The sequence below is a fragment of the Hyaena hyaena genome, unplaced genomic scaffold, assembly GCF_003009895.1.
Source record: "Hyaena hyaena isolate Hyena2069 unplaced genomic scaffold, ASM300989v1 scaffold_248, whole genome shotgun sequence".
NCBI lineage: Eukaryota > Metazoa > Chordata > Mammalia > Carnivora > Hyaenidae > Hyaena > Hyaena hyaena.
Window position 1 is genome coordinate 1,266,249 of NW_024080881.1, and position 25,165 is coordinate 1,291,413.

Consider the following 25,165-nt stretch of genomic DNA (forward strand, 5'->3'; position numbering starts at 1 on the left):
GCCTTGCCGGCTGAAGTGAGAAGTACAGAGGCTCTACGCGCGCGTAGGGGCCACTAGTTCTCATCAAGCGTGTCGTGATGACGCCACTGCCCAGCCTGCCGGGTGCGACCTGTGCGGAAAGGGACACCCGAGAGCAGGTGGAGGCCAGCGGGGATTTCTCCAGCCAAGCGGTCCTCTTCATCTGCGACGGGTAGGAAGGGCGACCACGCGCACCCACTTTCCGGGTCTGCGACCCGAGCGGCGTTACCCCGAAGGCTCCCCTCCCGCGCCCCAACCAGCCCCAAGTTCGCGGACCTGCCTCCGGAGGCGGGGCTCGCCAACGGTTCGCCGCCGGCGGCCACGCCCCACTCTGGGCAGATTGACGTCTGAGAGGTGCCGTTTCCGCCCTCATCCTGGGACTGAGTGGAGGGGGCGGAGCCGAGTGGAAAGCGCTCTGCTTGTACGTCACTTCCGGCGAGCCTAGTGGCGACAACGGCAACATGGCCCTGAACGGCGCTGGTGAGGACTTGGGCTGCGGGGGCCTGTGGTTGCGGGATACAGGAGGCAGCCCGCTCGGGCAAGATCCCTCTGTCACTTGTGACTCTCTTCCGCCAGAAGTCGACGATTTCTCCTGGGAGCCCCCCACCGAAGCGGAGACGAAGGTTCTGCAAGCGCGACGGGAGCGACAGGATCGCATCTCCAGACTCATGGGCGACTACCTGCTGCGTGGTTACCGCATGCTGGGGGAGACGTGCGCGGACTGCGGGGTGAGGAGAGACTCGGCACGGTGGGATCGGGGATGGGGCCGCGGCCCAGGCCTCAACGGCCCTTCCCCAACTCTCCCCTCGGGATTCCATGGCCCTGCGTCTCACCCCTGCCCCCGTGCTTTCCGCTTCCAGACGATCCTCCTCCAAGACAAACAGCGGAAAATCTACTGCGTGGCTTGTCAGGAGCTCGACTCAGACGTGGATAAAGATAATCCGGGTGAGGGGTCGAGTGTGCTCGGTGGAGAGGCGGCGTGCTCATAGAAGCCCGGGGACAGTAGGTTTGAGAGGGGACAGTGGAGTCTGCGGGCGGGGCGGAGGCAAGGTGCTTTCTCCTTTCGGCTCTAGAGAGGACCATTCGTCCAGTAAGAGCACTAAACACCTACTGTGTGCACACACTGTGGAGAGTCTGCGCTCCGCGGGGCATGGTCCTGATGGGATGAGAGATGAATCAAGGGCACCAATAACTTTGACACAAGGAAGAAAATGGATGGGTTACCAAATAGAGGGGCAGGAAAAACATATTAATCGTAGGAAGAGCAGGAGCAGTGAAGAGTAAGGAGGTGGCTCAGGGCTGAGCGGGGACAGGCGCCCTGAGCATTCCACCCCACTTCTCCTTTTGTAGCTCTGAATGCCCAGGCTGCCCTCTCCCAAGCTCGGGAACACCAGCTTGCCTCTGCCTCGGAGCTCCCTTTGGGCTCTCGGCCGGCCCCTCAGCCCCCAGTACCTCGGCCAGAGCACTGTGAAGGAGCTGCAGCAGGGCTCAAGGCAGCCCAGGGGCCACCCCCTCCTGCTGTGCTTCCAAATGCAGATGTCCTGGCCTGCACGCAGGAGGCCCTCCTGCAGAAGCTGACGTGGGCCTCGGCTGAGCTGGGCTCTAGCACCTCCCTGGAGACTAGCATCCAGCTGTGTAGCCTAATCCGAGCTTGTGCCGAGGCTCTGCGCAGCCTGCGGCAGCTTCAACACTAAGAGGCCCCTCCTGAGAAGAACCCTCTAGAAAAACATCTGTCCTCTTGTGTGGTTTGTTCTTTTCCTGGTTCTGAGTTGCATGCCAGCCCCACCTCCATGAGCCTTTTTCCTGCCTTTAGCCTCTGACCCTGCTACTGTCTGCTCTTCTTGATTCCCTGAGAGATTATTTGGGCTTGTTTCTTCTGCCTAGTTTCCCCGCTCAGAATGAGGGAGGACGGAGAGGAATATGTGATGCTTTTTTTTTTTTTTTCCTTTTTCTTTTTTTTTCTGAAGAGGAGGCCAAAGCCTCTTCAAAAGCAGAGGGCAGAGGGGTGGACCTCTCCGCGCCCATGGAGCCTCCTCAGCCAGCCAGTGCTCATTTCCCATGCTTGAATGAGAGTTTGGGGTTCCAGTCCCCTTTGGTATCTTCTCCTTCCCCTGAGCATTCTGATACCGCCATCCTGCCCCGCCTCACACCCACCCCAGGTACTCGGACAGGGTGGTAGGGACCAAGTCTGACCCCCCCCCCCAACCCCCTCGTTTTAGATCCCTTCCCTTGGCAGTTCTAATTGGGCAGAATGATTAAACATATTGTTGTGGGAGGAGCAAAAAAAGAACCGCGTCGGTTCGCCGCTTTTGGTCACCCGCACCCCTTTTCTGGTTCCCTTCCAGTGGACGCCCCATTTCCTTTTCTCAGCTTTTCTGAGAAGTGGTCCCACCACCATGGCCCTTTTAAGGGAGGCCCCGCCCGTGCGAAGGGGGTGGGGCAGGGGCGGAGTCGGAGGAGTCGGGGAAGGAACAAAGCGCGGCCTGCGGGTGGCGGCTGGGCTCGGCCGGCTGGGCCGCGCGGTGCGGGGCCTGCGGGCGGCGGCCCGGGCGCAGCGTGGAAGGGAAGCAGGCCGCACCGGGGTCCGCGCCGGCCGGGCCATGAATGGGCTGCCCTCGGCTGAGGCGCCGGGTGGCGCTGGCTGCGCCCTGGCCGGGCTCCCCCCGCTGCCGCGCGGCCTCAGCGGTCTCCTCAACGCGAGCGGGGGCTCGTGGCGGGAGCTGGAGCGCGTCTACAGCCAGCGCAGCCGCATCCACGACGAGCTGAGCCGCGCCGCCCGCGTCCCAGATGGGCCCCGCTACGCTTCGGGCGCCACCAACGCGGGACCCGCCGCTGGTCCCCCAGGCCCGCGTCGTCCTGTCAATCTCGACTCGGCACTAGCAGCGCTGCGCAAAGAGATGGTGAGTAGCGGGCCCCGGACTAGCTGGGCGTGGGGGGTGGGGGTGGGGGTCTGCCTCTGAACGTGAGGGTCCAGGGTGGAGCGGAGGGCAGAGGCACAGAGCTGGGAGCCCGTAGCTTGAGTCTCAAGATCTGCAGGAGCTAGCTGGGTCAGGGGGCATTGGTAACAATAATTATAGTTACTGTTTATGGTAGTGGTTACCATGTAGTTGTAAGTGTTTAACTTGTGTTATTTCATTCCATCCTGCTGGATAAACGTTACCCTCGTTTTACAGATGAGGGTCAGCGACTTGCCTAAAGATTCACAGCTTGCAGGTGGCATCTGATGTCCACAAAACTTTGTGCTGAGAAAGGTGCGGGAAGATCGGCTAGCGCAGAGGGTGGCCTGGACCCCAACCCCAGCCCACCCTCAGTCTCTTGCAGGTGGGGCTGCGGCAGCTGGACATGTCCCTGCTGTGCCAGCTGTGGGGCTTGTACGAGTCAATCCAAGACTATAAGCACCTATGCCAAGACTTGAGCCTGTGCCAGGACCTGTCGTCCTCCCTGCACTCGGACAGCTCCTACCCACCGGACGCTGGCCTGTCTGACGACGACGAGCCTCCCGATGCCAGCCTGCCCCCGGACCCGCCACCCCTCACTGTGCCCCAGACGCACAATGCCCGTGACCAGTGGCTGCAGGACGCCTTCCACATCAGCCTCTGAAGAGCTGGGGGTGGGGGGAACATGCACCCATGCAAAAGGCTCAGAACCTAGCCCGTAGTAAGTACTCAGACTTCCAGTGCCTGCTTTCCCCAGTACCACCTCACTTCACAAGAAGGCAAGGCCTGGGCCCCTCAGAGGGCAAAATTGCCGGCCCCCTCTCTCCTGACTCTGGTTAGCTGGCACTGGGGCAGGCACCCGGGCTGCAGCCTTTGCCTGTGGCACTGACCTCCACTTCTCCCACGTGTGTGGGCCCCAGCTTGGCCAACCGTCAGTCGTGGTGATGGTGGTGGTGGTGCCCAGGGCATGTGGCCCTCCCCTTAGCATCTCTGGGATTGGGATGAGTGCCTGGTTCCCATCGCCTTTTCACCTTCTGCGGCTTCTGGCAGCTGCTGGCTCAGGGGCACCCCACCTCTGGTCCTTGGGTTCCACTGCTCTAGACCAGGGCATTCCCATTCCTGCACCCACCCACGGCCAGGAGGGCCAAGGCTCCATGCTGGGTATTTAAGTTGAGGGGCCAGAACTCCTGGGCACGCAGGTAAATAAATACTCTCTCAGCGTTCTTGTGTTCTGACTGCCTGGCTCTGGGGCTGGGAGAGAGCGCGGGGTTTCTGGCAAGTGCGGCCCCGCCCTTCGCCGGCAGATGGCGCCCAAGACCCCCCCGAGTGCAAGAACGGCTCGCCGGTGATGGAATGTGAAACCTCCTTCCCCCGACGGGGTTGGGGAGCTGGCCGAGCTGGTCCCGAGGTTCTGCGACGGCTGGCGAGTAACTTCCCCTCCCTGGCCGGATATCTAGGAGTCCAGCTCTTCTCCCCCCTCCGCTCCTCGCTTTGGTCCTTTCTGGCCCGGCGGGAAGGAAGGAGAAGGAGCCGCCTCTCTGGAGAGAAACTTTCCACCCCCAGTAGGGGCGGAGTTGGGGCCGCACAGGAAATGGGTGGGCCTGAGCCAGCGGGCCTTGGGGCCCCTCGGCAGGAGAGGGGAAGGCGCCTCCAGGAAGGGCCTGGGAGCTAGTGAGTGCTCTTTGGGTGGGAGGAAACAGCTGCAGAAGCAGAATGGGGTGAAGTTGCGTTGGCCCAGGCCTCCCTAGAAGCCACACAAGCCCTGGAGGGGAGATGGGGGGAGGGCCCCGGGCTTCCAGTGCATAAGACCCAGCTTCGATGAGGCCCCCATTCCGTACTTACAGGCCGCCTGGCTCCCATGTCCACTCGGAGCCTTTAGAGTTATACGTAAAGGGCTTTCTCTTACAGAGGAAACCGAGACCACGCTGCTGGGTCTGGGAGCCAAACCCAGGTGTCAGGCTCACTGGAGGAAGCCTGCACAATTGGGGATAGTGGGTGCTCAGACCTCCAGGCACACACAACAACCCCCATAACTTCCTGAGATGAAAAGCAAAGGACCTCGACATTGCACACCTTAGGCCCCACACCCTGCGGTACAGCCCTTTGCCTCCTGGACGAAATGGCAGGCACTCCTTGCAGACCAGCGTTCCTATTCATCATATTAAGTAGTAGCCTACAGTCCATTCCCAAGCCTTGCAGAGCGCAGGCAGGGAGGGAAAGAGACTAACGCGCTGTCCCAGGGCAGGTCTCTAACTCTGGGCCTGGTACGCAGGTGCTCATTACCATGCTGGGCCAGCAGGTAGGCGATAAGCATTCTAATCTAGGTGTGAACAGGGCGGCTAATGCCTGGGGCAGGCTTTTTAGGGCAGGGAGACTAAACTCCTATGTGCGTGCACAGGCACACTTTCCAGTCTGTGATAACGGATTCCATTTATTTGTTTCGAGAGAGACAGAGATAGCGTGACCAGGGTAGGGTAGGGAGAGAGAGATTTCCCACACTGCCAGCGCAGAGCCAGACACGGGGCTCGAACTCACGAACCATGAGATCATGACCTGAGCAGAAACCAAAAGTCGAACTCTCAACCTGCCGAGCTACCCAGGCGCCCCAGATAACGGATTCCATTTAATGAGACCTCAGAAAATCAGCCAGGCTCTGTTCTAAATGCTTCCCAAGATTCCATATTCTCAGTGACCGTGTAAGAGGCAGAACTATAATTATCCCTATTTAACAGAGGTAGAAACTGAGGCTCAGAGTGTTAGTACTTTGCCCAAGGTCACACACACTGGTCGGAAGTCACCTGCTTGTGTGATATTGGGGCTATCTTCCCACTTGACAGTTAAGGAGTCAGGACTGGTAAATGGGTGCTGCCCACAGGTAGGGCCACCCAGGTTGACCCCTGACTCTCTCTCCTCCGTCCTACTTAGGTTAAGACATACGTGGCAGCAGGAGTCTGCCACCCGTGTTGAGGACAGTTGGCTCTGGCCCAGATTCTCAGTGTGGCCCTGAGCAAGTCTGTTCTTCCTGGGTCTCTGTTTCCACCACCTGTGAAACGGGCCCAACAGTACATACCTCCCAGAGCTGCGGGCAGGAAGGGTGGCGGCCAAGGCAGTGGCCCAGAGGGCGGCACCAAGTTATTGGTTGCTCTCTCCCGTGGCCTGCGCGTCCACACCGCCTCGGCGCGCTACGAGCGGGCGCTGCGGTCCAGGCGTCCCCCTCGGTTCCCCTCCCCTCCCCGCCGACCGCGGCCGAGGCGCGAGGCCCCGGAAGCCGGGTCGCCCCGCCCCCCCCTCTGCTCCCGCCCCGGGTCCCGGCCCCCGCCCCCGCCGGAGCCCCGCCCGCCTTCCGACGGGGGTGCGGCTCCAGGAAACCGCGCGCTCGCCGCTCAGCGCTCCCGCGACCCGACGCGCCCCGGACAACCCGCCGACTTAGCCGGACCACCCGGCGGGCCCCAGCGGCCGCCCCGGGGAGATCGGCCCCGGGTCCGAGCCTCGAACATCTCCGACGGACGGGGCGGGCGGCTCGGATAGCAGCCCGGGAGGCCATGGGGACCCAGGGCCGGCCAGCGGTCGCGGGCCAGCGGGAGGCCCGCGTCTGAGGATCCGGCGGCGGGGGCGGCAGGGGCCATGACCTCGGTGTGGAAGCGCCTGCAGCGCGTGGGCAAGCGGGCCGCCAAGTTCCAGTTTGTGGCCTGTTACCACGAGCTGGTGGTGGAGTGCACCAAGAAATGGTGAGTGACAGGGAGGCCTGGGGGACTCCGCAGGCTGGCTGGGACCCCGTGGAGAGAACCCTGCCCCCAACCTAGGGGCCAAAGAGGCCCCTTGCCGGCCCCCGGCGTCCCAGACTGAGACTCAAAAGTGCCTTTGCAGTTTGTGGGACCCCTAGATTTGGCCGTGTGGGTACTTGTTGGGGAGTGGAGGTCAGACTTTGCAGGCCCCAGAATCCGTCTGTGCCCACACCTTCCTCAGCTGCGCTCAGGGCTGGGGGAAGGGAGGCCTCTTGGTTTTTTGACCAGAGGGATGGTTCCAGGTGGCATCGGAAAAGGGAGCGAATGTTGAGGTCTGCGGGTGGCTAGGCCAGGGCAGAAACCTCCGTGGGGCTAGTCCAGCTCGGAACAAGGATGTTGCCCGCTCCTCCTCTGCCCACTTGTTGAGCCAGAGGAATGAAAACACACACACACACACACACACACACACACACACACACACACACACGCCTCGCCTTGGCCAGAGTGGGTGCTGGGAGGCTGGATATGTCTCCACAATGTCCTTAAAAGGGGAAACTGAGTACTGAGAGGGATGAGGAGGGAGGCAGGGACTGGCTTAAAGCTTAAAGGGGCCTGAGGACCTGGGAGGAGCGGGCTTGGGGAGGGCGAGGTGGCCGGGTCAGGGGCAGAGGTATGTGAGAGAGCACAGAACCTGGCTTGGACTGCCAAAGGAGCCAGGGGCATCTTGTTCACATGGCTCCCACCCGCAGCTGCCCGGACCCCTGCGTCACACCCTAAATATACGTGCTCACTGGTGTCGGCTTCCCTTGGCTGGATTAGGGCACAGCTGTGGGGGCCTCACCCGGCAGGCGGGGCTAAATTTAGGCTCCCAAGAGGAGGAGCTGCTGGGGCAGGAAGGGACCACGGGGTCCCCAGGGAGGGGAGTGAGCTGGAGGCTAGGGTCCCTCGGGCAGCATCCATATCCCTGGTTTTGCCCCGGGCCAGCTGGAGGGCCGATCACTCCATTTGGCGAGCCCCAGAGAAGACAGGGGCTGACTGGGGTAACACAGCAAAGGTCTAGGACCTGAACTCTGGTCTCTGCTTCTACCTTCTGCCCCAGCATCCTGGGTGAGCTCAAGGGGCCACCACTCAAGGCCTAGGGTGCGGGCAGTGTCAGTGCATCAGAGTCACGGGGGCGGGCAGGGCCTCCTAGGCCCTGAGCTAGGAGCCCAGGCGAGGAAGCTGCCCCTGCCCAGATCTCAGGCTCCCCGGCGAGGGCGTGCCTGGCCTGAGTCAGGCTGCCTGGCCAGGCCCCGCCCTCTCTGGCCACCCCTGGCTGCTTCCCCTTTCTGGGAAGGCCCCGGTGGTGGTGGTGGTGGCTACCTCTGCCCCGCCATCGCCTGCAGTGTGGGGTTGGGGAGAGGAGCTTGGCTGCAGGCTGGCGGGCTCTGGGTTTTGGCTTTGTGACCCTTGCCTGGCTCCCAACCTCTCTGGGCCTTGGGATCCTCAGGGGTTGACAGGAGAGGGGCAGTGAGGTGGGTAAACCTAAGCATCCCAGCATGGGCTGGGGACAGGCAAGGAGGGCTCTCATACTGGCCCTCAGAGGTAGTAGCTGAACTCTCTAACCCAAAAGGACCTTCTCCCCACACCCGTGTGCGTTATCTCTGTGGGGCTGGGCCCGGAAGGCCCCGGGGGGGGGGGGACGTCTGATGACAAGCTGACCCTGTGTCTCTCTGATCACCTCCCACCCTCTGTCCATCACTCTGACCCCAAGTCTCCCCAACTTCCGCCTCCCACCAACCTCAGTCTCTTGCATTTCCCATCCCTTCTTGAGCCCTCCTTCTCCGGAGCTTCACAAGCCTATCCCTTCCCCCACTCGGGCCTCCCTCAGGCACCCCAAGCTCCAGGAGACCCCAGTGGCTCTGTCCCATCTCCCTGAAGTCAGCTTGTTAATTTATTTTCTTTCTTGATTGGCACCCCACCCCCACCTCTGTTGCCCTCAGCCCCTTAAGAGTTTCAGTTCTCCTGTGCTGTGCTCCGCCCCTAACCTGGGCTGGGTTTACAGTGCACACTCCCCAGATATTTGTGAGTGATTGGGTTTGTTTTACTCCAAGTCTGTCTCTCCCTGTGTCTCCTGCAGGCTCCTTGCGGTGTTTCATGTGTCTCTCTCTGTCTCTGTGTGTGCCTGTCTCTCTGTATGACTCTGCCGCTCTTGCTGCCTGTCTTCATAATCCCTGTCGACCCACATCTGGGCCTTTGCCCTTCTGCCCTGGGCCTCACCCCTGCCTCAGCAGCCCCACCCTGCCCCTGGTGGCTCCAGATAATGGGCTGTCCAGTCCTTCTGGGGTGGGGGGGGAGGGAGGTTGTGGGCAGAAGGAAGACCCTGGAGGAGTTGGAGAGGCTGGGTGGGGTGGGTGGGCCTGACTGAGTAGCCCCCTCTCTCCCCACCCCTAGGCAACCGGATAAGCTGGTGGTGGTATGGACCCGGCGGAACAGACGCATCTGCTCCAAGGTGGGGGAGGTTGTCCGCTGGGGGTCCAGGTTGGGGGTGCGAGGAAAGTGGGTGAGAACTGATGGGGGAGTGGAGTCGAGTTCGGGTTTGGACCAGAAGCCACAGAAAGGGGGATCCTGCGTGGCTCAGTTGGCTGAAACTCTGACTTGGGCTCAGGTCATGATCTGAGGGTTCATGACTTTGAGTCCCGCGTTGGGCTTGCTGCTGTCACCTCGAGGATGCTTCGGATCCTCTGTCCCCTTCTCTCTGTGCCCCTCCCCTGCTTGCATTCTCTCAAAAACTAAATAAACATTAAAAAAAAAAAAAAAGAATCCACAGAATGGAGAGAGATGAGGTCAAGTTTGGAGGTAAGGGCAGGGGACAAGGGGAGAGTTGAGTCAGGAGAGGCTTCAGACTGCTCGTTGCAGGCCCACAGCTGGCAGCCAGGCATCCAGAACCCATACCGGGGCACCGTGGTGTGGATGGTGCCGGAGAACGTGGACATCTCTGTGACCCTATACAGGGTGAGTCTCTAGGCCTCCTGCATAGGTGGGAATGGGAGGGGGCGGTTACAACCCAGGCAGCCACGGGGGTCCCAGTGGGTTATCTGTCCAGATGAGAAATGAGGGGTGAGCCCAGGAAGCAGGTGGGGGTGGGGGTAGCCTGCTCAGTGCGGGTGGCCCAGGAGGTCTCTCTGGAGGAGGCTAGCGTGCACACAGACCTGCCACAAGTAGTGTGGGAGACGGCCGGCCCTCCTCCCCACCCTGCTCTCACGCCGGCAGCCCCTATACTCACCAGCGCCCCCTTTTCCTAGGACCCTCATGTGGACCAGTATGAAGCCAAAGAGTGGACGTTTATTATTGAGAATGTGAGTGGCCGGGCAGGCCAGGGCCTGGGCTCTTGGGGTCTCGTGGGACAGCACTGATGCTCCTTCCCCGGGCCCTTCTCCCCGGCCCACAGGAGTCCAAGGGGCAGCGGAAGGTGCTGGCCACCGTGGACGTGGACCTGGCCCACCATGCGGGGCCCGTGCCTGTCCCGGTCCCCCTGCGGCTGCGGCTGAAGCCTAAGTCGGTGAAGGTGGTGCACGCGGAGCTGAGCCTCACTCTGTCGGGGGTACTGCTTCGCGAGGGCCGTGCCACGTGAGTGCCCATCCTCCTTCCTTGACCTTAGTCTGCAGTCTCTGACCCCAGCCCTCACCCCTGACCTCTGAACCCTCCCCCCCCAGGGACGATGACATGCAGAGTCTTGCGAGCCTCATGAGCGTGAAGCCTAGTGATGTGGGCAACCTGGACGACTTTGCTGAGAGTGACGAGGAGGAGGCTAATGGTCCAGGCGCCCCCGAGGCACGGGCCCGTGTCCCCCAGCCAGGTGGGCTCACAGCCTGCCATGGATTGAGATCACCGAGACCTAGGGAGGGTGGGGGATAAGCTCACCCGTAAGCCGCTTGCTGTGCTGGACCAGCGGCGGCTTGGGCAGGCCCCGTGAGGGGCTCACTACGGCCCGGGCAGCCCCAACCTGCCCGGCAGCCCGGACTGTCCAGCCTTGGCTCCTGGTCCCGCGGCGGCCTGGGTTCTTAGCTGAGTCCCGCGGGATGGGCTCCCTGAGCCGCCGGCCCTCTCCTCAGCCCTGAGTGGGTGCCTGCCTGGGCCGGTACCTGCCCTGAGATGACAGGGCCAAACGCACAGAGGGGAGATGCAATCTGAGCTCGCCAGCCCTCACCCCCTCACCCCCCCCCGTGCTCCATCATCAGCTTCCTCATCCCTCCCTTTTGCTTGTTAAGGCTTTGTTTCTGTCTGTCCTGGTGGTTCCCTCCCTCTCTCTCTCTCTCTCTCTCTCTCTGCATCGGAGGGCCTGTCTCTTCTCGCAGGCCGGGGCGGTGCCCTGAGGCTGGGGCGTTTCCCAGGTAGGCCCAGGACTCTGGCTGGGGGGCGGGGGTCAGACCTGCCGGGCCCTCCTCTGGGCTGACCTGCCCCCCCCATCCCCACCCCAGATCCCTCTCGGGAGCTGAAGACACTTTGTGAGGAGGAGGAGGAGGGCCGGGCACAGCCCAAGCAGGCAGGTGAGACCCAGGCTGGGGTTGGGGCCGGGGAGGGAGCGCACCTCCAGTCTCAGGGCCCAGGCCTCAGCGCCCCTCCCTCCCTTCCTCCCCAGCTGCCAACCCTTCTAGTGCGGAGGATCCTGGCCTGGCCCCTGTGAGTGCCCCTGCGCCCCCAGCCAGGGCCTCCCGGACCCAGGGGTCAGAAGCAGCTACTGTGGCAGGGGGCCAGGTGGGCCTCAAGGCCCCAAGGCCCCCGGGAACCCCACCAGAGCAGAGGTGAGCTTGGGAACGAGCCCTGTCCTCTGCCCACTGTTAGAAAGCTGCACCCCTGCCAACTGCCTTTCCAGTGCCCTAGCAATCGGAAGGGTGGGGGTGGGGCTAACAATGGGGAGCCAATGGGCTCCCCAATGCTTTCTCCTGCTCTCTCCTCAGGTCTTCAAGACAGCCAGGCCAGGAGGTGGCCCCCACCCCAGCCCCTCGGCTCCGGAAAGGCTCTGATGCCCCCTGGCCCCCAGTCCCCCAAGGGGAAGATGAGGTTCCCAAAGGCTCAGGGGATCCCCCAGCAGGAGTGGGTTCTTCTGGGCAGACCCAGGCCCAGGAAGGCCTGCAGGAAGGGACAGAGGCTCAGGGAGCCAGGCTGGGCCCAGGCATTGAGGATGGGGGCTCCAGAGACTCTGGGGGAGGGCCGAAACCTAAGGTTGAGGGGAGGAGCACCGGGATTGGGGGGGTGGACCCTGAGCAAGAGTCAGGAGGCAGAGAGGTGAACGCTAAGAGGTCAGACGTCAGAGCTGGGGAGGCCGAAGGGAGTTTAGAAGGGAGTCAAGTGGCTGCTGAGGAGATGTCAAAGCTGAGACTTGTGGACACTAAGGGACCAGAAGCTACAGGGGTGATGTCCGAGGCAAGATTCAAGGGGACTCCCGAGGCTCCTCCAAGGGGCTCTCAGGGGAGGACAGGGGCCAGGATCAGGGATGAGGCTCCCCCCATCCTGAGCCGACCCCCAGCAGAACCTGCAGGGCACGCTGGGCATCTCGGTGACGTCAGTGGGGCCAGGGGTGCTGCAGGCCAGGAGAGAGAGAGTGCAGAGGTGAGAGGCAGAGCCCCTGGTGTTGGGGGGACAGGCCTGGAGCGGGGTCCCTCTGTTGGAGCGGCAAGCGCCGGGCCCCAGGTGAGCGGGTATCAGGGAGCCCCACCAGCAGCTGGCCAGGGGGTGATGTCTAGGGATCTGGGGGTCTCGGAGGCAGAGACTCGGGATTCGAGGGTCCTGGGAACAGAGACCGCGGTGGCTGAGTCAGAGGTACTGGGGACCTGGGAGACCGAAGTGGGTGGATCAGGGTTCCCGGAGATAGAGACAGGGACAGCAGAAGCTGAGGCGCTGGGGGCCCAGGAGACAGAGATTGTGAGATCGGGGGTCCTGGAGTCAGAGGCAGCTGGCACGGCAGAGTCGGAGGACCTGGGAGCCCAGAAAACAGAGGCTGAGGGTTCAGGGTTTCTGGGGACAAACACTAGGACGGCAGAGGCTGAGATATTGGGGACCCAGGAGGTAGCTGCTGGTTCAGGCGTACTGAGGCCAGAAGCTGCGATAGCAGAATGTGAAATACTGGGGGCCCAGGAGCCAGAGGCGGGGGGGCCCAGGATGCTGGAGATAGAGGCTAGAACAGCAGAGGCTGAGATACTGGGAACCCAAGAGGCCAAGGTGGGGGGTTCAGGGTTAGAATCCGAGACAGCAGGGACCCAGGAAACAGAGGTAGGGGGCTCAGGGGTCCCAGGGTTCGAGACTGAGACCGCAGCAGCTGAGATACTGGGGACTCAGCAGATAGTAGCTGGGGGTTCAGGGGTTCCTAGGATAGAAAATGAGATACGAGCTCAGGAGACAGAGGTGGGGGATTCAAGGGTTTTAGGGCCAGGAGCTGGAATGGCAGAGGCTGAGGGACTGGGGATTCAACAGACAGAAACGATAGTTTTAGAGGCTGAGAAGGAAAAGGCTAAGACTTTGGGGGTCCGAGAGGCAGAGACTGGGCTCTGGGAGACTCTCCAATATGAAGCTTTACAGGAATCCGTCACTAAGTGTGGAGTTTTAGGGCCCCAGGGAGCAGAGGCAGAGACCATGGTTTTGAGGGCCCAGGAGGTAGAAGCTGAGGTTTTGGGAGTTTCAGAGGCCAAGTCTGCGGCTTGGGGGCCCCAGGAAGCAGAGGTGGAGATTTTAGGGCCTCTAGAAAACAAATCTGGTATTTTTGAGGCCCAGGAAGCACAGGCTGGGGTCTCAGGGGCTGAGAAGGGACAAGAAGCTGAGGGAAACCTCCCAGAGGCCAGCCTGATTGAGGTGCAGGTGGCCAGTGGGGCAGGGGCTGGGGTGCCCAAGCGCTCGGGGGCCTCTTCCCCAGAGGAGCCTGAAGAGAACGGGAGGCTGCCGGGCAGCCAGGTAGGGATGGGGGCCGCCGAGGGCCCAGTCCGCTGCTTCCCACTAACCTGGGGCTGAGCTAACGGCGGCTCTGCATGGACCCACCTGGTCGACTGGGGTGTGGTGGGACAGGGGCTCAGCTTCAAGGAGCCCCCCCTCACCCTCTCCTCTCTCAGGATGCCCTGGCTACCCCCATCTGTCTTCCCTGGGCTGCATGGACCCGGACACCCCTAAGCTGATTTTTCTGGGCTGACCTTGAGATGTGGCTGCTGGTGACCTCTGATCTTGCCTGGGGGCCACTGACCTTTTAGGTGACCTTGGTAGATAGCCTCAGAGCTGGAAACCCTTTGCCTGGTCCCAAGGCTCAGGCCAGCGGCCTCTGGTGACCCCTGCAAACCCAGAGCCAGGACTGTTTTGTGCCCAAGGGTCAGAAGGCACAGGTCCCGTGTTCACATTCCCTGAGCCCATCCCTGTGTCCCTAGGCACCACGTGCTCTGGTCAGCTCCAGTCAATCCCTGCTGGAGTGGTGCCAGGAAGTGACCGCTGGCTACCGTGGTGTCCGAGTCACCAACTTCACTACATCCTGGCGCAACGGCTTGGCCTTCTGTGCCATCCTGCACCGATTCTACCCAGACAAGATGTGAGCTGCCAGAGGGGATGGGAATGAATGAGGGGGCCTGCTGGGAGGGCGGTGTGATTCCAGCCTCTGACCCGCCCTCTCTCTGCAGCGACTATGCCTCCCTGGACCCACTCAACATCAAACAGAACAACAAGCAGGTGAGACGGAGAGGGGGCAATGCCTAGAGCCTGGCGGTGGGTCCAGCAGTTAGGGTCGGTCTGTCTGTAGGGGAGGAATCTATGAGCTGCGGGGCCCCAGCAGTGGGTTTTAGAAGTTCTGCCACTTTTACCCCTCTTGGTCTTTAAACTGTTCGTTTTTCTTAGTTTAGTTTTGTTTTAAAGCCGATTTCCACTAGATGGTTTTTCCAAAACCGCCCTTTGGTGTGCAGTTGCTGGGTGACGCGGGGGCGGGCCCTGTTGCTCCAATATTTCCCCCAATAGAAGGGTGAAGGCGTTGCTAGGCAAACCCTGGCGTGCCCGTCGCCCGGATTCCTCCGGAGGTCCCGGGCGGGGCCCGCAGCGTCGCCGGGTAACGCCAGCCGCCGCTGACCCCGCGCGCACCATTCCTAGGCCTTCGATGGCTTCGCGGCTCTGGGCGTGTCGCGGCTGCTGGAGCCGGCGGACATGGTGCTGCTGTCGGTGCCCGACAAGCTCATCGTCATGACGTACCTGTGCCAGATCCGCGCCTTCTGCACCGGCCAGGAGCTGCAGCTGGTGCAGCTGGAGGGCGGCGGCGGCGCTGGCACGTATCGCGTGGCCAGCGCCCAGCCGAGCCCGCCCGACGGCCTGGACGCGGGGGGCCTGGCGCAGCGGCTGCGCGAGCACCGGGCCGAGGCGCCGGAGGAGCCCAAGGGGCCCAAGGGGCTCAAGGAGCCCGAGAACCGCGCGGACGGGGCGGCGCGCGAGGCGGCCTCCAAGGACCGCGGAGCGGAGGCCGTCCAGGAGGCGCGCTCCGCGGAAGCCCCTGCAGACGGGGCCGGAGCCCGGGCGTCCGCGCCCCCGGCCGAAGGGCTGGTGAACGGGGCGGGGGCGCCGGGCGCTGGGGGCGGCGTGAGGCTGCGGCGGCCGTCGGTCAACGGGGAGGCGGGGCCGGTGCCCCCGCCCCGCGCGCACGGCTCCTTCTCCCACGTGCGCGACGCCGACCTGCTGAAGAAGAGGCGCTCGCGGCTGCGCAGCAGCAACTCCTTCTCGGTGGACGAGCCGGACGCGGGAGCCGCCGGAGCCGCGGCCGCGGTGAGTGCCCTCCTGGGGCGCGGGGGTCGAGGGGAGCGGGGCGCAGAGGGCTGGGTCCTGAGGGGCCCCAAGGGCCGCGGCGGCGCAGGGGCAGCTGGACGCGGCGAGGCGCTTTCTGAGTGGAGGGACCGTGGTGCTCCGGAAGAGACCCCCCCCCCCCGCGGCGAGGGAGTGAGTCTCTGCTCAGGGGACACATGGAGGCCGGGGGTGGGGGGTGGGGTGGGGGGCCAGAGCGGCTGCCTGGGCAGAGTCTCCACCTTGGCTGCCAGCCTTGGAATCTATGCTAATGGGTTTTAGTGCCTGACACCCAGGTAGTGGGATCCTGGGCCATAGTAGGAAGTTTCTAGGAAGCTCCCTTGTTGTCAGCACGCGGCAGGCTGCTCTTCCTGGGCTGTGAAGTGGGTGGTGGCGTTCCTTTCCCTGCGGTCGCCCCTGGGTCCAGCACCACCCACCATTGCCCTGTAAGCTGGGAAGGGTTTCTGCACTCAACGGGGCCAGCCAGGGCCTCCCCGCCCCCGAGGATCTCTGTTTTGGATCTTTAACTCCAGATCCTGGAGACACATTCTTTGATACTGGGAGGTTGGAGCTAGGAGACCCTGCCTGGTGCCAGTGTTCCTGCCCCCCACCCCCACCCCTGCATTTCTCAGGTTAGGGTCTCCTAGGGTGTCACATGGTCATTGCGCTGAAGGGGAGGTGGTCCCAGAGAGGGCAGAGATCTGCTCAAGGACAAGGGCCACCAAAGAGGCTTCCCGGCGGCTGGGGTTCCTTCCACTTGCTGCCCCCATTCTGCCTGCCAGGCCGCTCCAAGCCTTTAGCTGCCTAGGGGATGACCTCTGCGTTCCAAAGAAAGGGGAGAATAAACCACGAAAGGCTTTCTGGATGAAGCAGCCGTGTGAGCTAGGCTGATAAGATGGGCAAGCTTTCTCAGATCAAAAATGGGAAGAGATGGTTTTCAAGTGGGGGGACCTGCTTAAATAAAAGTGCGCTAGAAGCGGGAAAGCTCAGGTCTCCTTTCGGGATCTGCCGGTCATCTCCCGTAAGCTCCGCAGATGACCATGAGGCTCGTTTGGAGAGCGGAGCCTTGGGTGGGTTGGAGGCGCAGCACTGTGAATGAGAGACGGGGAGGGCACCAGAGGCACCCATGGGAGACGTGATAGGCAAGGGTCAGAGGGCCACAGCCTCATTAATGTATGTTACTGGCTCCTTAAATCTTTTTTTTTTTTAATATTTTATTTATTTCTAGGAGAGAGAGAGACAGTGTGAGCAGGGGAGGGTCAGAAAGAGAGGGAGTCACAGACTCTGAAACAGGCTCCAGGCTCTGAGCTGGCAGTCAGCACAGAGCCCGACGCGGGGCTCGAACCCACGAACCGCGAGATCATGACCTAAGTGAAAGTCGGACGCTTAACCGACTAAGCCACCCAGGCGCCCCATGGCTCCTTCAACCTTAAAGGGGAGGCTCCGTCCTCTGCCCTTCTCTGCCCAAGTCCCAGCATCTGGTCCTTCCAAGCCAGACCCTTCCTGAGCCCTTGTTCCACAGGAGATCCGTGACCCAAGGGGCTGGAGAGGACTCCTCCGTATTGGCCATTCCCATCCCCCATGCATGCAGGGGGAGGAGGTCAGGCCTGTCCCTGCCCTGGGGAGCTCCCAAAGTCCTGGATGGGATGAAGTCAGGCACCTTGAAGCTGGGGTGGGGCTGAAGCAATGCCGAGAAGAGGGCAGGGTGCTTCTGGTGCAGCCCAGCAAGGCTTCCTGGAGGAGGAGCCACACATGCGGGTATAGAAAGGGGAACTGGGTCAGACGTGAGGAAGCAATGGAATTCCCATCAGGGCTGATGTGAGTAAGCTCAGTGGCTGCTGAGGTTGGGCTTTCTCCTCCACTCTTCTGTCTCTGCCTGCTCTGTGGGTGGAGTGCACGCTGTGTGCCTGGCCCTGCCCCGATGACCCCATATCTGCTCCCAACTGACTTCTCACAGTGCCCCTTCCAGGGAGGAATGACGACCCCATTTTGCAGGTGGGAACAGTGAGGTTCAGGGAGATGAAGAAAGAGGCAAAAAAAGTTGAAAACACCTGTGAAGCCAGAACTCTTAAATCGTGCGCTCTACTAGGCTCAGCCCTGTTGGCTGGCTGTGTGACTCTGGGCAAGCCACTTAACCTTTCTGTGCTCTTTTCCTGAGGATGAGAAGCAAATGCATAAAGTCCTTCCCAGAGTGGCCTTGAGATCCTACTTCAGGGTGCTGTCAAAAAAGGGGAACTGTGTTCTTCCCCAGACACTTTCTGGAGCCCTGCCGCCCCCAGGCTCCACAGGGTTCAGGTTCCTCTCACATCCAGAGACAAACAGAGGCCCAGGGGGTATGACTGGCCCAGGGGCAAACAACCAGTTGGTGGCCCAGCTTGGGAACACAAGACAGCCCTGGGTCCTAGGCCAGGCCCTATATGAGTCTCAGCTCCGACCTTCAGTTTCCTGCTCTGTGAAGCGGTGATGGTATAACCCCTGAATCGCAGAGCTGTTGAGGGGACTGACGGAGTCAATATATGCACCATGTTGAGTGCATACACGTCTCATCAACATCCATTCATCGGTGGGCCCTGAGTGTCTTCTCTGGACCCCACCCTGTCTGCAGGGGCTGCCTCTGGGCAGGGAGACACAGATAACCAGCAGCTCTGATCAGGGTGCACGCAGGGATGGAGGAGGCCTGGGAGGCCATGGAAGGGAGCACTGTCCAGGCTTCAGGAGGGGTGAAGTTCAGGAAGGGAGACAGAAAGCTGTGTGGGAGCCCGAAGGGGCCTCATGGAGGTGGAGCCGAGCCGGGTCAGGAAGGTTGCTGATGTCAGGCATCTCCAGATAGAGGCCAGTCCAGGCTGAGGAAGCTATTTGGGGAAACGAAAGTCCATTGCTATGGCCAGAGCCTGGCGTCTGGGTGGGGTTTGGGGTATGAGGAGTTGAGGCTGGAGCTGCCGACAGGCCTTGGCAACAAGGCTGGGCACTGAGCGGGGTTGGGGGACATGGAGTGACACCATCAGGTGAAGGTTTTAGGAAGACCCCTCGGTTGCGGTTTGAGGATGGAGTCGGCAGGCAGCGAATGGGTAGTGGCCGCTGGCACAGTCGCGAGAGGATGGCATCTGACTGCGGTATGTCCAGGGACACTTCTCAGAGAAGTGCAGGATGGCGTGGACAGTGGGGCAGTTCAACCCCTCCTCCCCCCGCTGTGACCTAGAAGGGCGGCCCAAGCAGGAACCATCAAAGGCCGGGCTATCTACTGACCTGAGCCCCCAGAGATGACCCTCAACCCCTTCCCAGCAAGTCGCCAGGGGCAGGGCACATTAAGGGCCAGCCCTGCCCTTGCAGGCTAAAACTGGCAGGTCCAGCCCACCTGACCCATTCGGAATGTTCTGTGAAGATCTCAGCAGTCTGGGCGTGGGAATTGATAAGGTGGGAGGGTGCCCCCTTTTGGCCAGGATATGGAGGTGCTGGCCCAAGATGGCCTAGGTCTGGAGATGAGGTGCATCAGGTGAGTTTGATGTCACTGTGTGGGCCCCTGGCCATGATGGAGACTCAAGCACTATGTGATGGGAGCCGGAGGTGGCCTGAGGGAGCTCCCCAGGAGGAGGGGGAGAGAGGGAGAGGCCCCAGCCGGGCCCCTCACAGCTTTTCACCCCTGACTCTCACAAAAGCCTTGTAAAGCCCAGCCCAGGGAACAAGGACTGTGAGGCTCCCAGAGTGCGAGTGGACTGGCCCGGGATCACAGGGCCAGGCAGAGGGAAGGCCATGGCCTTCCCTTGGGGAGGCACTCTTCTTGGTGGGGACGCAGGGTGGAGTTCCCTGCAGGTGGGGCTGGAGAAGCCGCTGGGGTGGGCGGGGCCTGGACAGAGGGCCTCTCAAGCCCTGTGCGTGTGCTTGAGGCTCTGGCTGGCCCTAGGGCAGGGCTAGTGGGGAGCCCCGCAAGCCCTCACTGGCCCCTTTCTCCACAGGAAGGCCTGGGCCCTGACCCCAGCCCTGCCCCTGGCCCACCTACAGCCACAACCCCGCAGCAGCCCCCTGGTGAGTAGTTGTGAAGGAGTAGTGACCCAGCTCAGCTCAGGCTGCTCACAGATCCTGAGCTGGGGACGCCCTGGGGGCAGGTGTCGGACGGAGGTGCCTTAGCCTGCTCTCTGTCTGCAGGTGGGAGTCCCCCACCGGAGGAGCCACCCCCAAGTCCAGGGGAAGAGGCTGGGCTGGTAAGGAGGGCTGAGGAGGGAGGAGCTGGTGGGGGCACTTCCTAGGCAGAGCCTGGGCTGAGCCCACCCTGCCCACCCCTCCCCTTCCGCAGCAACGGTTCCAGGACACAAGTCAGTACGTGTGCGCAGAGCTGCAGGCCCTGGAACAGGAGCAGAGACAGATAGACGGGCGGGCAGCTGAGGTGGAGACACAGCTGAGGAGCCTCATGGAGTCAGGTGGGGCGGGCATCTGCAGTCCACTTGCGCAACACCTGCCCCCAGATCTGCCAGCCCTGCAGCCCTTCCCCATCTGGGGAGGAGTTGGGAGGAGGCAAGGCTGGGGTCACTGGCCCCACTTACAGCCGGGCAAGGGAAGCAGCTGGCTGGGGGCACCAGGCTCTGGCTTCTGGGATGGGCGCCGTAAGGAAGCGAGCCCCAGTCCCCAGCCACCTTACCCTTGCCACCTGGGTTGACTGGCAGGCCTGGTGACCGGCCTGGCCTGCTTCAGGTGCCAACAGGTTGCAGGAGGAGGTGCTGATCCAGGAGTGGTTCACGTTGGTCAACAAGAAGAACGCGCTCATCCGTAGGCAGGACCAGCTGCAGCTGCTGTGAGTGCAGCCCCTCCCACTCCAGGCCCCGCCCCCGGCCCGCCCGGGGCGCCCAGGACAGAGGGGATCTTGGCCGCTTTGGTTAGACCTGTTCACTGCTTTTTTTCTTTCTGCAAAGGTCTTTTTGAAAAGTTGTGCAGTCACCTTATTTTTTCCTCTCAAAAAGTCCTGTATAAATTGTACGCCTCTTAAATTGGCACCATTCTTATGAATCAGAAAACCCAGGCGCGGAGAAAAGTGTGGTACAGGCAAGTCACGGCCCAGTGCCTGTTCTTTTGACCTTGTGCCTTTACAATTAGAAAAGCTGAGGCCCATGGAGATCGAGCTGGTTTCAAGTGGGGTCAAAAGCGACTCTTGACCGTGATTGCTTTCATGGTCCTGCATGATGAAGGCGGTTTTGCCTCCCTTTTGCATGAGTCATTTTTCAGAATAACTTTAGTGTCTGATACTTGCTGATTATGAATAATGTTCATTCAAATAATCCTGCAAGGTTATTTCTTACTTAAAAAAAAAAAAAAAGAGTGCCTGGGTGGCTGAGTCGGTTAAGTGTCTGACTTCCGCACAGGTCATGATCTCATGGCTTATGAGTTCGAGCCACACGTCGGGCTCTGTGCTGACAGCTCAGAGCCTGGAGCCTGCTTCGGGTTCTGTGTCTCCCTCTCTCTCTGCCCCTTTCCCACTCAGTGCTCTGTCTCTCAAAAATAAACATTTTAAAAAAAAGCAGTGGGGATGGGAGGAGATAATATAAGCATCTAGCATCTGGAGAACAGTTGGAAAGATGAGTTGGGGCAGGGACAGGGGTATAGCGGGTAATGAGGTGGGATGGGAGGCCAGGGAGTAGTCAGAGCCCTGGGACTCCTACCTCTCCTGTTCCCGGTTCCTCTGACCCCCACCCCCCACCCCAGCATCGAGGAGCAGGACCTGGAGCGGAGGTTCGAGCTGCTGAGCCGGGAGCTGCGGGCCATGCTAGCCATCGAAGGTGGGAGATGGGGCCCGGAGGGGCTGAGAGCCCGCACAGAGCAGGGGCGGCAGCCTCCTGACCCTCAGCCTCCTCTGCCCTCAGACTGGCTGAAAACGGCCGCGCAGCAGCACCGAGAGCAGCTTCTGCTGGAGGAGCTGGTGTCGCTTGTGAACCAGCGGGATGAGCTGGTCCGGGACCTGGACCACAAGGAGCGGATGTGAGGGGGGGGGGGGATCACGCTGGGGGGTGGCGAGCGGTTAGGGGCGCACTCCTGGGGAGGGCGCGCTCTGGCCTGGCCGGGGTGGGGGTGGGGGAACAGACGAGGGCCGGAGCGACTCTGACTTTAAGCCGCTTCCTCCCAGCGCCCTGGAGGAGGACGAGCGGCTGGAGCGGGGCCTGGAGCAGCGGCGCCGCAAGCTGAGCCGCCAGCTGAGCCGGCGCGAGCGCTGTTCGCTGAGCTGAGGCCTGGCCCACTCGGACCGCAGGCTTTCTCGCCACTGCGCCCGGGTCGCCGCCCCAGACTGGCGCTCTGAAGGACCGGGCCACACCGACGCGATGCAACGCAATGCAACGTGCCAGCCGCAGGGGCTGCAGTTGCCCCCGTGTGTTTGGGGGAAGCGGGGCGGCCCCTGGGGGCCAGACAGGAGCGGCTGGACGGCCGTGCCGTCAAGGCCGTATTTATTTGTCTGTGTGAGTGTGTGTGTGTGTGTTCGCGGGGCCTGGGGGTCCCAGGAGCGCCCCGCAGAGCCCTCCCGGATGGCAGGGCCCCAGCCGGCCAGCGGCGGGGGGGGGGGGGGGGGGGCACAGAGATGGCGGGTGAACCGCTGTGCCCCGCCCCACCCTCCCTTTCCTGATCTTCATGAGCAATAAAGTTGGACGAGGCAACACCATGCCTGTCTTTCTCAGCACTGGGGCTTTCAATAGACGGAAGGGGGTGGGGTTAGGCCGATAAGGCTGTCTGCGATCCCAAGTGGGGCCGCGCAGGCTTTGAGGTTCCCAGAGGCCTTGGAGGGCTCTCCTTGGCCTTTGCCTTCCAAGGATGATGGGGTCTAAGGGTGATGGGGTTTGGGTCGCTGATCGCTTTAGGGGTCCCATTTTGAAAGAAGGGACAGGAGAGTCGGGGTTATTGCCTTTCCCCTTTAAAAAAAATACACGATTGTGGGAGATCCTTACAATCATGCCCTCCCCTCCCATCTCTGGAGGGTTCCTCCTCAAGCTTGTCCTGACGGGAGCTCAACTCCATCACCAGGCACCTGTCAGCAAGTTGGGGCCTGTTCTGGGGCTGCAGCTGAGGGTGGCAGGGTGTCCAGGGCCAGTTCCTCTTGGCCTATGATGCCACTTTGGTCTTCAGCGGTCAGTGGGCCGTTGGACCCAAAGAACTTCACCACGGCTCGGACCTGGGGTAACTCTGAGAAGGTCTCCACAGCCAGCAGCATGGCCAGGAGTCCGAGGAGCAAGTAACCTGGTGAGGAGAGGTTGCTAGTGCAGCAGGGCCAGTCACGCTCCCTGCCACCTCCCAGCCAGGCGGCCTGGCACCCGGTGCCACTCACAGGCAGGTCTTCCAACTACAACTCCCACACCACAGCCCGGGGCGGCGTCCTCTGCCTGTGCGGCTCAGCCTCCCCAGCGGTGTGCGGGAGTCGTAGTCCAGGCTCCTCTTCCCTCCTCTCTCCCTCACGCTCCTGGGCAGCTGGACTCACCGAGAAGCGCAAGCTGGCCGAGGCGGTAAAGCGCTGGATGCAGGCCACGGCCGTGGCCCGGCAGCAGGTCCCCCAGGCCGATGGTGCTGAGTGAGCTGAAGCAGAAGTAGATGGCCCCCGGCAGGCTGCAGTCCCCCTGGAGGCCCCACAGCACCAGCGCTGGCAGCAGCACGAAGGCACCAGCCACTAGGAGGCCCAGTCCGGCCGCCTGCAGCAACGCAGCGCTGGCCGGGGCCAGCTGCCACTGGACGGCCACCCATGCCCCTGGGCGGCTGAGCAGAGGCAGCAGGCAGTGGCGCAGTGCGGCCAGGAGTGCTAGCGAGGCCGGCAGCCCCAGGGCCGCGTAGACCACACAGAAGGCCTTTCCACCTGCCGACAGCGGGGCCGTGTAGCCATAACCTGGAAAGGAGAGAGGAAGTGGGCAACTGAGCGGGATGTCGGCTGTGGTCCCCTGTCCCGCAACGAGGCCTCTGGCAGAAGGCTGCCCTCTAGTGGCTGAGATGGATGGACCTGCTCCCGCCTGTGGCTGCCTTTGCTCCTCATGCGCAGGGGGTCTGGGGCAAGTCCCTCCACCTTTCTGGCCACCCTTTTCTGGAAAATGTAAAGATGAAAAGAGGCAGGAAGCCACCTCAGGCCTCTTGGGGCTGGGACAGTTCTGAGAGCTGCTACCCTGCCCCAGAGGAAGCTTGGTTGTCTCAGATTCCTCAGCTCTGCCCTTGACCAATACAGTGCTTTCCACACCCACTGGCAAGAACGTTCCACACTCCTCCACTTCCCTGAGGTGTACTGAGGCTCCCTGTGTGCCAGGCCTAGCACTGGAATCTGAGTCTGCCCAGGCCCTGCCTTCTGGTGGAGGAGACAGGCAGGAGTCAGTGAAGTCAGGCAGCGTGTGTGAGAGAGGGCAGTCAAGACTGGAAAGGCATGAGCAAGGCGGGAGAGCAGGGTGTGCTGGGAGAACAGGACCAGCTAGTCCAGAATGCCTAGCTGGTTGTAAACTCGAATGCCTAGCGGGGCCAGATGTGAGACGAGAGTGGCACGTTGGCCTGGAGACGACGTGCTGTGTCCAAATGTGCGGGCCATGTTCCTCTCCAGATCGTATGCTGCCTTCCAGGGGTTCTGGCTCAGGGTGAACAGGTTTCCTGATTGTCCAAATGAAGTTGGAAATACAGATCTACGCGACACTTAGACACTCTACATGTTTGCACAGATGATGTCCACTTCGCAGGACAAAAAACCTCCAGGGCCGTGGGTCCCATTCCTTTCTTTCCTTGGGCCTTCACACATGCTGTTCCCTCTGCCAGAAATTTCGTCATCCCTCATCTCGGTGCCCTCCCGCCATGGCTAACATGTCATCAGGACTTCCTCCCCCAGCCCAGCCACTCCTCCTGAGTCGGTGGTCCTGATCTGTACTCCTGGGTTCACTCCATTCCCCTCCATCGAAGAATCCACCCCACAATACCCGTTCCCTACCTTGCCTCAGGCCACAGGGCCTGGGCATCTCTCCCAATGTCAGGGGGCGTCGGGGTGTGGCTGAGGAGGACACACCCTGCCTGGCAGCTGAACTTGAGGTACCAGTTGGGGTATCGGTGTGGGAAGCCCCAGCGGTGATGTCAGGCCGAGTCGGGCCTGGGCTCTGCCTGCCATTTGGGGGCTGAGTAAAGGGCTCCCCCCTAGGGCCCCCTCAGGAGCCCCCTCCTGCCCGGCCGCCTGGCAGCCTTACCCGTGGTGGTGAGGATGCTGGCGGTGAAGAGCAGGGCGGAGGGCAGATCCCAGTTGCCAGCCTCTGAGCCATTGCCCCAGCCGGAGACCCCGCGCAACTGGGCAGCCAGGGCGGCGGCCAGCAGCTCCTCCAGGGCCCCAGGTGGCAGGCAGGCCCCATAGTCCGCCTGGAAAGCGGCCAGCTCAGCCCTGAGCTTGGCCTGGAGCTGGAGGGCTGGAGGCCCCTCCAGGGCTTGGAGCATAGCAGCCCCCATCCCCAGGGCCAGCAGGTGGGCCGCGGCCAGTAGTGGGAGTCGGGCCCAGGGCCTTAGAGGCCCCATGTTGTGCCGCCTGGGCTCGGAGGCAGGCGCTGTGGGAGCTGCCGGTCCACAGGCACCTGGGAGGGGCGGGGCCGGGTGGGGCTTGGGGGAGGGGCCGAGGGCAGCCATAGACGCCAGCGACTCGCCAGCGACTCTCGGAGGAAGAGTGTGAATGGGCTTGGAGGGGGTCTGGGTCCCTCCTCCTAATTTCTGGGGACCAGACATTATTTGCCCAATTCCCTGGAGCTG

At 62.1% G+C, this 25,165-nt stretch overlaps 4 protein-coding genes across 10 annotated transcripts; 3 read left to right on the top strand and 1 right to left on the bottom strand.

Annotated features, from left to right (window-relative positions):
* Positions 1–430: 430 nt before the first annotated feature.
* ZNRD2 (zinc ribbon domain containing 2) lies at positions 431–1,747 on the top strand. The gene is made up of 4 exons (XM_039244914.1): positions 431–498; positions 595–746; positions 879–963; positions 1,369–1,747. The coding sequence occupies exons 1-4, from the start codon at positions 480–482 to the stop codon at positions 1,710–1,712; spliced, it is 600 nt and encodes a 199-aa protein (XP_039100845.1). The 5' UTR covers positions 431–479; the 3' UTR covers positions 1,713–1,747.
* Positions 1,748–1,850: 103 nt separating this feature from the next.
* Positions 1,851–4,177, top strand: FAM89B (family with sequence similarity 89 member B). Its single transcript, XM_039244913.1, has 2 exons — positions 1,851–2,918; positions 3,340–4,177. The coding sequence occupies exons 1-2, from the start codon at positions 2,415–2,417 to the stop codon at positions 3,616–3,618; spliced, it is 783 nt and encodes a 260-aa protein (XP_039100844.1). The 5' UTR covers positions 1,851–2,414; the 3' UTR covers positions 3,619–4,177.
* A 2,137-nt stretch (positions 4,178–6,314) lies between these two features.
* EHBP1L1 (EH domain binding protein 1 like 1) lies at positions 6,315–22,075 on the top strand. 7 transcript variants are annotated; one of them, XM_039244777.1, is made up of 19 exons: positions 6,315–6,682; positions 9,113–9,170; positions 9,578–9,673; positions 9,964–10,017; positions 10,110–10,288; positions 10,375–10,517; positions 11,140–11,208; positions 11,301–11,463; positions 11,620–13,606; positions 14,068–14,225; positions 14,314–14,362; positions 14,774–15,436; positions 19,405–19,474; positions 19,595–19,650; positions 19,743–19,866; positions 20,138–20,237; positions 21,143–21,216; positions 21,301–21,415; positions 21,561–22,075. In XM_039244777.1, exons 1-19 carry the CDS (start codon positions 6,579–6,581, stop codon positions 21,658–21,660), a joined length of 4,362 nt encoding a protein of 1,453 aa, XP_039100708.1. In that variant the 5' UTR covers positions 6,315–6,578; the 3' UTR covers positions 21,661–22,075. The 7 variants fall into 7 exon arrangements, with proteins under 7 accessions (XP_039100708.1, XP_039100709.1, XP_039100710.1 ...); XM_039244778.1 differs by having other exon boundaries at positions 11,620–12,481; XM_039244779.1 differs by having other exon boundaries at positions 11,620–12,352.
* A 246-nt stretch (positions 22,076–22,321) lies between these two features.
* On the bottom strand, positions 22,322–24,962 carry KCNK7 (potassium two pore domain channel subfamily K member 7). The gene is made up of 3 exons (XM_039244872.1): positions 24,619–24,962; positions 22,899–23,297; positions 22,322–22,660 (listed from the first exon to the last, which is right to left on the bottom strand). The coding sequence occupies exons 1-3, from the start codon at positions 24,935–24,937 to the stop codon at positions 22,455–22,457; spliced, it is 924 nt and encodes a 307-aa protein (XP_039100803.1). The 5' UTR covers positions 24,938–24,962; the 3' UTR covers positions 22,322–22,454.
* Between the last annotated feature and the right edge of the window lie 203 nt (positions 24,963–25,165).